Below are 13,012 nucleotides of genomic sequence, written 5' to 3' on the forward strand. Positions count from 1 at the left end.
CTTCTACACAAATGAAATTCAAATTTCCTCATAATTCGAGAACTAATCAAGCAAATGGAACCATATTTGGCATGTGGGTGTTTTTGGAGGCAACCATTTTTTCTATGATGAATTAGAACCCCTTTTTAGGAGGGGGGGGGGCTCCCATACAAACGAAATACAAATTTACTCATAACTCTAGAACTAATCAAGCAAATGGAATTAAATTTGGCATGTGGAGATTTTTGGAGGCAAAAATATTTTCTATGGTGAATTAGGATCCTTCCCCACTTTTGGAGGGGGGGCTCCTATACAAATGAAAAACAAATTTCCTCAGAACTCGAGAACTAAATAAGCAAATGGAACCAAATTTGACATGTAAGTGGTTTTGGAGGCAAGTTTTTTTCTATGGTGAATTGAGACCCCTCTCCTCTTTAGAAAGCGAGTGATGACCCATCTCCCCTTAAAGATGGTGGGCTTCCATACAAATGAAATGCAAATTTCCTCTTATCTCGAGATCTAATCAAGCAAATGGAACCAAATTTGGCATGTGAGGCTTTTAGGGAGCAGAAATTTTTTCTATGATGGATTAAGACCCCTCTCCTGTGTAGGATGGGGGGCTCCCATACAAATGAAATTCAAATTTCCTTATAACTTGAGAACTAATCAAGCAAATGGAACCAAATTTGGCATGTGGGAGATTTTGGAGTCTTGAATTTATTTTATGATAGTTAGAGACCTCTCACCCCTGTGGTAGGGGGATATAGACTCTCATAAAACAGAATTTTTTTCGAAACTCAAAAACTAATCGAACTCGAGAAATTCGAGACTCTTCCATAAAACATTAGTCAATAACAAGATCACAAAAACTATCTATAGTAACACTAGATTATTCAGGACGAGACGGCCGCGAGTGTTGCCGGTGACCCGCCGTCGGAAGCGCCGCCCACTGGGGGAGGCAACTCCCCGCAAAAATCACTGCTCTCTAGGTTTATTTGTTTTCCTAGGTCTACCTGGGTTTCCTGGAACGAGCGACAGCGAGTAAGGAGAGGATCGCGAAATGGTACTTTCCACAAAAAAGTTTTCCGTGAAATGGTACATTCCGCTTAAGGTTTTTCGCAAAATGATATTCGGCGAAATGTTGTACAATCATGGCGAATATTACTATCTGCTTCCTGGCTATGCAATGAGGGGACAGGGGAGTTGTTTTCTACTTTACTGTGAGGAAAAATTGCAAATTAGTATAATAAACTACCCATTCCTGGTAACCAGGCATTCAATTTATCGTTTCAAATGCGCGATATTCAATGAATTTTGCCTACTACGACTTATAACCTAGCAAAAGAGAAGCGAGAATGTTTTATACATATGTACTGTCGCTCGTGAGCGCAGGTTATCCATATTTTCCTTTATCCCTAGAAACACGGGATCATGATTTGTTTATTTTTAATTTTTCGTAACACGAGTTTATCCTCTCTTTGTTGCGAGAGGATAAAGCAGTATCAGCCGTTTTTCAGAGACGAAAATACACAGGTTACTATTGAATTTACCAAGCAACCAGTCAACAAGAGAGAGACATATAAAACAACCGAATTTATGTATTTGGGTATCACCATGGGTTTCATTATATACCTAGTAATGCATTAGAGTTTCAAGCCAATTCCACCTGCGATTTATATTTTTCATGGTTCACTGAGTGAGAGGATACATGTTTTTCAGGGAAAAATGCAATGAGATATTATCAACTCTCATTCTGCAGCGGAAAAATGTTTTTCGTTCGCTTTGTACAAACAGATAAGCACAGAATCTAGTTGTCATATGAGAATAATGGGTGAGCGAAAAACGTTATCCTACATGTGAGTGAAAATTTTAATCACTGCTGGTAACTAATAAGCATTAACATAAGCAGCAAATCAGCATATCTGGCATTTTATACTGCATGTTGTTGTATATTAGCTTTTTGACTGCATAGGTGTTGTAAATTGGCATCCAAAATTGTATTCAAATTCTTCGTGTCGGTAAAACATTTACCGACACGAAGTATTTTAGCTGTAAAATAGCATTGACAGCGCTATAAGAAGGTTATCAGTAAAGTAGCTGTATATTTTGCAAAAATAGCATTTAAGTAGCATTTAAGGCAACTTGAATGCTTATTGGCCTACATTTAAATAGCATTGGTGATGCTTATTGGTTACCTGGGATGGTTTCATAGTTACGTAACTGCCAAAATGAGTCATCTAAGGTTGAACTCCTCAGAAACTTGCAAAACTCGAGATTGTGACAAAGATCATCCGAGATTCATGATTTATGTACAACACAGGTTAATTTGTGGCAATACGAAGTTTGTCGGGTCAGCTAGTTGTATATAAAAATACGATATTTTGAAAACAAAGGAAATAGTTTTACTTTCTACAAAATAGAGTTGTTCTATCACTGGTAGAAATACTCAAATTACCGCATTGGGCATATTATACCGCAGGTGATGCATTTTGCCCCGCGCAAACGAGAAACACAACATTTAGGTGCTTTTATTAAATAATCCCTAGCATATTTATTCCACAATACTAAATGAAATAAACAATTGCAATTGGTTGTCAGCTTAAATACCAACGTATACTCGTAGTTGTCACGTTAATTTGGGGAAGCATAACAGAGATATATCCATTTATTCTTAAGGGGGGTACATTATACATAATTCCCCTACCACGATACCAAAATTCATCAACGGTCATGGTATGGGGAGGCATTTCAAAGAAAGGGAAACTTCCTCTTGTATTTATTGACAAGGATGTGAAAGTTATTGCAAAATACTATCTGGAAATGGTTTTAGAACAAAATTTGATACCTTACGTTCGGGGAATGTATGGTGAAGAAGATTACGGCTTTCAACATGATGGAACTCCAGCCACACTACCAATCTTGTGAAGACGTGGTGCAAAACCAATCCGACGGATTTCATATCGAAAAAGAAATGGCCTCCAAGTTTCCCTGATTTGAACTCATTGGGTTTTTGAAAATGGGGTACATGCAGCAAGCTCAAGGATTATAAATATTATAATTTGGATGAATTTAAGTTAGTTATCAACAGGATATGAGAAAGATTTTCCGATGGAAGTGGAGCGTGCCGCATTTAACGACTTTTAAAAGCGTTTGAAGCGTGTTATCCAGGCAAAAGGCGATTCAATAGAGTAATGATTGTTTGTTGAGGTCTGTATCTATGGGTAAACAACTTCTAAATGTAAAATTCGAAATTCAGCTTTTATTTACAAAAATATATTACTATGTTTTTGTTTGAACACATACGTGTCACACTGTAAATTAAACAGTGCATAGAACATTTGTAAACATGCATTAGATTCGCACCTATTGAAGAAACTTTCCGGTTTTGGGTAGTTTAATTAATTTGATAAATTAGGTGAAAGAATTAGCTTTAGGCTATTAGGCTATCTGATAAAGTAAACCCATAACACATACAAACATTGTTTATTATTTTCTAATATTGCAACTTTATAAAATGGTCTATTAGAAAGAATACAGATTTCATTTTAGTATAATCATTTTGACAGTCAATTACAGCAGACGGAATTAGGCGTTATCTAAAGCTATTGACAACCGGTTTAACTGTTGAGTGCTACGAATTGAATAATTAACATTAACAATTAACAATTAACATTAACAGAAAAAATCTCGCTAATAATTTTCGCGTGGTCAGTCAGTATAAGAAGTTAGAATCTACGCAATAAATTGTATTTGCAATTTTTTATTAAATAACTTTTGTCCGATAATATCAATATTTATGATATTTCGCCGATATATTTGGAGCGTTAAAACCTCTCGTTTGATCATAAAATAATTGAAATCAGATACATTATCTTAGCCCGCCCAGTTAGCTCCGCGGTACGATACTGACCTAACAAGCCAGTCGTCGCATGTTCAAATCTCGACTGGACGGCGCCGCTATAGAGTCAGTAGGATCTTTGCATTAGCCTCGTAATTTTCCTGTACTCTAATAACCGGTTGCGAAGTCTGTCGATAAAGAAGGGTCACGTTCTTAAGGACATTTATACCCATGGCTTTGCTTTGCTATACATTAACTTGGTTAAAATCGGTATAAATTATTGTAAAATTAGTGTAAATAAAGAGATGATGCCGCAACGAAAATTACGTAAACAGAAATTTTGTATGAATTCTCGCGCAATGTTTCAATGTAACAATTCTAGCATATTAAGAAAAATGAGGTCGAAGTTCGTCGATTTGAACTTTAAATTGTTTCAAAATGAAACAATTTCCTGACATTTATTCAACGTGGATGATGAATAATAATGTTCAATATTCAACGGACATTATAAAAATCTAATTAAAATTCACTAGTTTTGGTTTATTATAGAAATAGTTACATTGGACTGTTTACCCACTCATGCTGTACCTACTTTGTACGCTTTCAAGTTTGCAGGTTATGACACATAAATCAAGTGATATCATCGTATACACTCAAGTCTTTTTTTACACGGGGGATACGTGGCGCGTAAAAAAACCGTTAAAAAACCGCGCTAATTAATCGTCATAAAATAAACCGTGTTAGTTCATTAATCATCGTAAAAATCCACGTTATTTCATAAATAACCGAAAAAAAATCCAAAAGTCGTCGAAAAAACCGCGTTAATTCGAAAAATCATGTAAAAAACCGCGTTAATTCGAAGAATTACGTGAAAAACCCGTGTTAATACAAAAACCGTAAAATCAAATTACGCGGTTTGAGGAGATTTGAGTGTATAGACATTTTATTGTTTTGTTATTTAAATATCACAAGTAGTTATTCTTTTGGCTTTTGGCCTTCAACTATGTCAGCCAAGACAAGACCAAATTTTAATGCGAGTTATTCGATTTCAATAACACAGTTTGATATTATTTTTATATGATTTTGCCCTTAGCATGTAGCAACCGGGAATATAGCACCTAGGCTTTGCTTTGGTTTTATGTACGTAAAAATGTACAAAGAAGTGTTCTAGTTTTTAATGAAATTTGAAAGTTTTTATCAAGCCACTGTTACCAGTTTTACCAGAGAATTATAGGACATTTCAGTGCGATTGGTTAAATCCAACCTACGCGTCATACATAACAATATTTGAATTTGATGCGAATGCCGATAAACATTATCAAAAAATCGAAAAAATATTGTGCCTAAAATTGAAAATAAACATGAAAAAATTAAAGCTTTTAGGTTTATTGACAGCAAGCTTTCATTTAATTTCAGTTTCTGGAATGTTAAAGAAATGGTTGATATATCCATTTAGCACTCATAATATGTCGAATGTTGTCCGTACCAATACAGTAAATAACGTGGTAGTTGACTTCCCTATGAAAATCGATGAAGCGTAGACTTTCTTCTGTTTCACGAATTAAAAGTATTACATAACATTCCGAAAAAAGTGACCCGGATTAGTGTTGTAATACATCCCTCAATTACAGCGATACGGTCACCTTAACTTTTGATCTCAACTGTTGAGCGCCACTTAATGGTTCGCCGCAGAAATGCCGAACAAAGGATTACATTCTGCCGCATTCGAAACGAGATGCCGATTGCTGGTTGATCGCGGATCGCAGGAATTTGAGGCAAAAACAGTCGATAGTAAAAGGAAGAAGATGAAAAAAAAAAACTAATTGGAAACCGATACCTGCAGTTATAGAACAAGAACCTCTGGGCTAAACCGCGCAGTAGCATTTCCTCAGGTAAAAATCTTCTAGGCCTCAATCGGTCGAGCGAAGTGGGTTTCATCAAAACATCAAACGAAAACATGTGAGCTCGGTTCGGTCGCACACGCAAAGCTTCACCTTCACCACTGATAGGCGGAGCCAACTTAGTTTAATCCACGTGAGAGAGGGCACTCTTTAGGGTCAGTACAATAGCGTTATATGCGCGGCAGTCAGCTGGTTTACCAAAATCAGAGATTTTCCTTTCCACACCGGTTGATTTAGCTCTCCGAGAGGTCCAGCAGTAGTGGTTACCGGTTATCTCGTTCCTTCTTGGAAGCCCGGGATGCGACTGAACCAGTTGTGTTTTATTGCGCGCTCGCTCATTCTTAGCGCCTCATGGGATTCACCTGTTGCACAGATCTCAACTGTTTTCCGGGATATCTGAAGGAATCGAATGTTTCGATCGAGATCGAGTTCGCTGTCCAGATCAGTTGGTTACGAAACCTCTTCGCAATTAGACGCGTTTTTTTTCTGCGATGCGTTTCAACTTTTGTAGAAGATAAGACACTTCGTAAGTGGATTTTGTGTACTTTGATTGAACTATAAGATCTTGCGCGGCTTGTGCTCGGTGTTGGCCGTTTGAAGAGCGGAACAAGTTTTAAGCTGTGAATTGAACTTTAATGACGGTTAATTGCTCGGTACTTCTGCAGTATAAAAAGTCGTGCAAAAAGTTCTTCTTTCGCTGCGTGCGACAGTTCGATCGGGAGGAATCTGATAATTGGATAAGTGATTTTCAAGGGCTCGGAAATGAGTTCGGCGTATTTGCAGTACAATCCATCTATGATGTACGGCGGCGGCCTGGAGTCGTCTTATAATCATTATGGAATGACGGCCAGTGCGCAGTGTTATGGCTATGCAACCGATGGAACTTCCTCAGAAGGCTATCATAGTCCAGGTCCAGAACCAAGTCCAGAATCCTACTATCCAGCACCTGAAGAGTGTAGTACAGTAGGGTATAACTACAGTTACAATGCATCTAGTTCTTCGGTAAACGGTTTTGCTGATCCATACTACAACTACACGGGGAGCAGCTTTAAAACGGCCAGCCCAACGATCCCGAAGCTGATTCCTGACAGTTATACTCAATCCAACAGCACCGGATCGAGATTTTCTCCCGATTTTAAACCGGATAAGGTCCCATGTTTCGATCGGCTCTACAGTCCTTACCCTATCCTATCGCGAAACGGCCGTGGTTTGACATCCACTATACAATCCAGTTCACCTACCCCGAGTATTCTGAGCACCAGCAGCAGTAGCGGCTCGACATGTCCTGTCTCGATAGGATCAACCGGTGGGTGTCTGCAGCCGGAGATCGTGAAAAAACGCCGCTTGGCGGCGAATGCACGTGAACGGAGAAGGATGAACAGTTTAAACGATGCATTTGATCGCCTTCGGGACGTAGTGCCTTCACTGGGCAACGATCGGAAGCTGTCCAAGTTTGAGACACTTCAGATGGCACAGACATACATCGCGGCGCTTAATGAACTCCTTTCGAGGAATTAAAGGTGTTCCAAACTGGACGAAAGGTTATTCTAGATAAAAAGTGTTTCGATTTCATATAAGCTTCTTACGTAAGAAAGTTTTGAAAATTCCGTACCCGAAGGGTGCTGAACAATGGAAAGCGTCATGTTCATTTCTCTTGGAGGGATGTAAATTATAACCACTTCCAGTGTTATTAGAGAAGAGGAGCAAATGCTATTGTTTTTTTAAAATTTTACGTAATACTATATTGCAGTCTGATTAAGCTTTATCTTACCACTGTTCATCATTAGCATTTGATTCAGTATATGATATAAGAGCTATAGGGATGTTTTAAAATTTAAGTTATCGCCTATTGTTACGCATTTTTTGGTGAGCTTCTTTTTTACGTTATAGAGTGGTTTTGATCGGACCAAACTAATTGCACGTAAAATCTAACATTGCTGCACCCACTGTAAATACTGTAAACCTATAATCAGACGTAATACGTCCTCGTATATTTTTTGATTGCTAGCAGACCAATTATTAGATTTGTACTACTTAGTTAAGGTCACGTCTCATAATATGCTTAAGAAATCGTTTGAGTTTGCAGAGATTAACTACTGTTGAAAGTTCCTCTTAATTTTCGTCTACCTTGTACCGAGTATTCACGCCGAACAAAAAAGGCGCCAAAACTAAACACAGCTTTAAAGTGCTGTGTTCGATAAACATGTAAATAATATTTTAACGAACGCCCGGTGCAGCCTCCTCCCGATGATGGTTCGATGTGTCTGGCTTGGGCTACCGCTCTGATGACTGCTGAGGCCCTGAAGTGACGATTATTGGCCAATTATCGAATTACCCAGTGGCGGTAGCCTGGTCAGCCTCCCAAGTCGTGTGCGAGGCCGTCCCCGGTATGTTCGCGCGCGCTGCACAGGAAAAATGTGGACTGATTCGATTAGGTTTAAATTATATGTGAAGTGAAGCACGGGGCAAAAAAACCTATAGACGCTCGTGTAGCGATTTGTATGGAGTAAAAGCCTGAAAAGTAGCAACAAGAGATGAAAGACTTGTACGTAAATTATATCGCTTAAGGCAAACCCCACACAATTACACATAATACAGTAGAGTGATGAGGCGCGTACGAAATGAAAACAGGATAAAAATTTGGCTATTTGTGGCTACACGAAACAAATATAATTGTGCAATTGTAAGTAGATGGCGAAATTCAATCGAGACAACGTATAACAATGGATCCAAATATAAATTATTAGGAAAGTATCAACAATTCAGCACAGCAATTTTATTGCACAGCAAGTCCGAAATTATCCCGATAATTATTGTTACACTATTTGGGAAGAAAGTCTCAATTAAAGATAATATGCTGCATGAAAATACTACCCTTTTTCACTTTAGCATAATAAGTTAGATAGTGCGAGAAACTTGATAGAATAGTGTATTTCGTAGGGGAATTAAAACGGAATTCAATTGTGTAACCAACAGTAAATTGTTAAATCCATTTTCTAACCAAAATACTGGAAGAAACCTGCACATTTTATAAATTGGGGTCGCAGGCGTATCTCATAGGTACAAAGACAACGACAGGGAAAACGTGAAAATAAGCTACAGTATTTTTAGCAAAGTTGTTGTATGTCATTGTTGCCAACTTTTGTCAGGAAAGAAATTTTGATTGTTTGTTTACCAATTGTTGTTTGTGCACCTTGTTCTTCTTCAAGCATATCTCCATGTCATATGGTCATCATCTAGTGTGAAATAAGAAAAGCGGTTATAGTATTCCGGCATTTCCATGTTAATCATATTCTATGAATGAGTTATACTGGAAGGAAAACAAGGTGCAGTATAAAATAATTGGCATAAACAAGCAATTGAAATGTCAAATTTTCTATTTTATTGCTTCTGTGCAAGATAGAGAAATATGCTACTTTTGCGCATATACTTGAATATTCATGATGAAAAACAGACCTAGTACTGTGGTTAGCTCTCTTTTTCATCTACTCTTGGAAAGGTTCACTCAAAAAAGAATTTTGTTTTTTCGAATAAATAAAAAAAAATTATCAATCAAAAATTTATTCCTGTCAAAAGATGGCAATAATTGCATACAACAACTTTGCTAATAAAACAGTAACTTTTTTCACGCTTTCCGTTTGAAAACGCTGGAGTTCGCGTTTTTCGCATTTTAAACCACTGTGCCTCGGCCGCGTCTCGAAGAAACTTGAGAGTGTCCCGGAGATGCGCACGAAACATATGAGTTGAATCAATGTCAGTCGCTTCAGTTGGTCTGGAAATGGCCGAATCACAAAAGGCTGAAACACGAATGGCCGAACGTCATATTCGGCCGAAAATAATCACGACCTTCAGCCTGCACAAACGTTGGGTGCATGCTGTCCTTACTCGCTACCGCTCGTAATTAATTAAGGAATAATTCCTATTAGTCAGTAAACCTATGAAAATGCATGCACCTGAATAGAGATGGTTTTTGCGGAGGCCCCCCAGTGGCCGGCGCTTTCGATGGTAGGTCACCGGTGCACACTCGCGGCCTGCGGCCGTCTCGCCCTGAATGTGGTCTCTGAAATAGGTCTCGCACGCTATAATAAACGTAAATCATTTACGTTTAGGGAAAGAAACTATCAATCAGCTATACTCTATAACTACCAAAGTAAAAAAACAAGGTGTATAGTAGGGTACGGGAGGGGGGGGGGGAGCTCCGTAGCCGCAAGGTTACCGAGTCTGCTTTGCCAAGCGAGTGGTCGTGGGTTCGAATCTTAGTAGAATCAAGCCATTCGATGTCAAGTGGCTTTAGCATGGGTTTATTCTAAGGCCCCTCCATTTACCCTTCCTTCGTGCTGAATTCTATATTTACCCTCTGAAGCGTCTTGACGGTGCAAATGTCCCTCCTATAGTTAAGTGTACTGGTCAGAGGTACGAATGAGTCCTCGCCAGGAACGGCTATAATATGGGATAGTGCTGGCAGCGAGGAATAAGTGGGTAAAGTAGATCAAGCTTTGAAGGAAGGGCAAACCCCAATACACGCAAGCACGCATACAATTTAAAATAAGCATATCGCTCACTCAATAGCGATTATAGCAAAAAAAGAAATGCAGTGCAGGTCATACAGCAAACACCCGGGCGATGTTACAATAGATCATCTATACTGGTCGCAGTAATGAGTCCACACATGGAAAAAGGGTACGGGAGGGTATTTTCATCAGGTTTCTAAATTCAGCCTATTTGCCTTTTCTTTCACCAATAAAAATACTTTGCCGACATACAATTTTAATATGTTATAACTATTTTCTCAAGACTGTAAGTAATCTACTATTTTTTATTCAAAGAACGTCAAAACTACCTCTTCTTCTACTAGAACTAGGCCATAGGTTGAAAAAATAGATGCAATCGCTTAATGGACTGAAAAAACCCTTCCGTGTCCTATGTCTTGTTTTTCTGAAACTAAGGTGCAGAATTTTACGAAATGGTTTTTTCCTTAGCCCATCAATGACGAGGATCATCAGAGCTGCGAGTGGAATAAAAGGCAATAGAGGGGAAAATTTTAAAGGTTTTTCAGGGGGATGTTTCAAATTCGCGGAGAAAAACAGATGAAAAAATTTATTCAAAATGTGTGAGGTCTTACAAAATGAGCAATAAGAATTTTGTTGACACACTTGCACTTTTATTAAGTGCTAAACAAAGGTGATCCCGAAATATGTTTGTTTTTGTTTTATAGTAAATAGTTGTGCTGCTTATTTCGTTTTTCGTTTGATTAAAGTCATTTATTAACTGTTTCCCATTTCATGCTTTTTTAAATAGTCACCTAGGCATTCCAGGAAAATTCGGCCTTTCGTGATTCGGTCTTTTGTGACTACTGTTGTTGGAATTCGGCCATTTGTGATTCGGTTATTTGTGTATCGGCCATTCAGTACCAGCCCTATCTGTCATAGCTGGTGTCCATCGACTGTATCTTATGCTGCTTCGAAGCCAAAAAAAATGTAATGCGTGGGCTCGTTGTACTTCCGACATTTGTGCAAAATCTGTCTGGTGTTAAAAATTTAATACGTAGTGGCGCGAGCCCACCTGATAATTCCCTACGAAATATTGTTCAATCGGCGACAGCTAGAATAACATGATCCGGGAGCGTACTTTGTAGGTCGCGTTTACCAGTGTTATGCCGCGTTAGTTGCAGCAATCGGGCCGATCACCCTTTTTGCAGTTGAAATAAAGAACTTTCATCCATGCTTCCGGTGGTTTCTCCTCCTTTCAAATCTTGGAAATAGCCCAGTGTAGAGCCGTTGCCAGCGTTCCTTGGTCATGTAATAAAGGTTTACAGCGGGGCTTCCATACAAATGAAATACAAATTTCCTCACAACTTGACAACTAATTAAGCAAATGGAATCAAATTTGGCATGTGGGGGATTTAAAAGTCTTGAATTTATTATATGATGGTTAGAGAGCTCACCCCTGTGGTAGGGGGGTAGGGGGGACTCTCATACAAATAAATCAGAAAATTTTGCGTAACTCAAAAGCTAATCGATCTCCAGAAATTCGAGACTTTTCCATAAAACATTAGTCAGTAACAAGACCACAAAAACTATCTACATATAGTAACACTAGATCATTCAGGGCGAGACGGCCGCGAGTGTTGCCTGCTACCCGTCGCACAGTGGTTGGAAACCTTAAAAACCTGGCCAAAACCTCTAAAATCGAAAGTTATCATTCATGACATATACTAATATAATTACACGTAGAATAAGTCATTTTATCAGATCCTGTGTTATCAACTATTGACAATGTAGATTTGTGGTTTGGCGTACTGTTAAACGTCGGTGCATGAGAGGCACCTTGGCAGTGCGGCTTGCATACGTTTTGTGGCTCTTGGCAATAACGCATGTAGTTCACCGAATTATCAAATAACAATCAACCAAAATGGATAACGTTTCTGAAGGTATGTACTTCATTAGCGTTATATGCGACTTCAGTTTTTTCGTTATATATATTACAATGCTTAAAGTTTCCTTCGCAAATGCTAGTTTTTTCAGCTAGCGCGCGCAATGAAATTGGCATTTACTTTTTGTGCCGCGAGGTGCCGTCGAATGTTATATATTTTTGTGAGCGTCAGATTATGACCGTTCGAAGGGTGTGTAGCTTTTTTGCAACTATTTGCAACTCCATGAGAAAATGGAGATTTAGTGTTGACGCGCACTTATAGGCGAAGTCGGACGGGTGAGCTTTTGATGCTCCAAGCAACCTGTGCTAGTTCATAACTTGTTTTTTATTATCCTATCTATTATCCTGTTCTTTACAAATAAATCGTTAATGGTGCAGAGCAAAGACTAGAGGATAAACGTCTTTAGACACTACCCTTCTTTATCGACAGACTTTGTGAGTACAGGACAATTACGGGGCTAGTTCAACGAACCTATTGATTTTAACAGCACCTGATCGTTCTTAATATGACAGATTATTAATAATAACTCTTAAGATTCATTTTATAACTTCCGCAAATTAACGAATGGATGAGGGTAACTGGCAGCAATGTCTCCAAAAGAAGAAATTAAGGCAGACATTATTATTTGCCGAATCAAGAGAACGCTCAGAATGTTGAAAAGAAAACGGTTGAAACATGGAAATTACAGATACAAACATGCATAAGCATACAAACTTGCTTATTGATCGCTCGAAACCAGGGTTGGGTAATTCTAATGACGGAAATACTGCAAAACGTATTATTGAACATTGGAAAGTGACCGCACGAATTCTCTAGCTTGGGAATCGCGCAACAACAATATAAAGCATCAAGGATACTTAC

The 13,012-nt window shown here is 38.5% G+C and overlaps 1 protein-coding gene across 1 annotated transcript; it reads left to right on the forward strand.

The window, feature by feature from the left end:
* The first annotated feature begins 6,480 nt into the window (after positions 1–6,480).
* On the forward strand, positions 6,481–7,236 carry LOC128743731 (protein dimmed). The gene has a single exon (XM_053840360.1). It carries the CDS (start codon positions 6,481–6,483, stop codon positions 7,234–7,236), a length of 756 nt encoding a protein of 251 aa, XP_053696335.1.
* The last annotated feature ends 5,776 nt before the right edge of the window (positions 7,237–13,012 follow it).

Source organism: Sabethes cyaneus, chromosome 3, assembly GCF_943734655.1.
Source record: "Sabethes cyaneus chromosome 3, idSabCyanKW18_F2, whole genome shotgun sequence".
Classification (NCBI taxonomy): Eukaryota; Metazoa; Arthropoda; class Insecta; order Diptera; family Culicidae; genus Sabethes; species Sabethes cyaneus.

What these genes read in the sequence shown, in the direction of transcription:
- LOC128743731 (XM_053840360.1), top strand. Translation starts at nt 6,481, where the DNA reads ATGAGTTCGGCGTATTTGCAGTACAATCCATCTATGATGTACGGCGGC.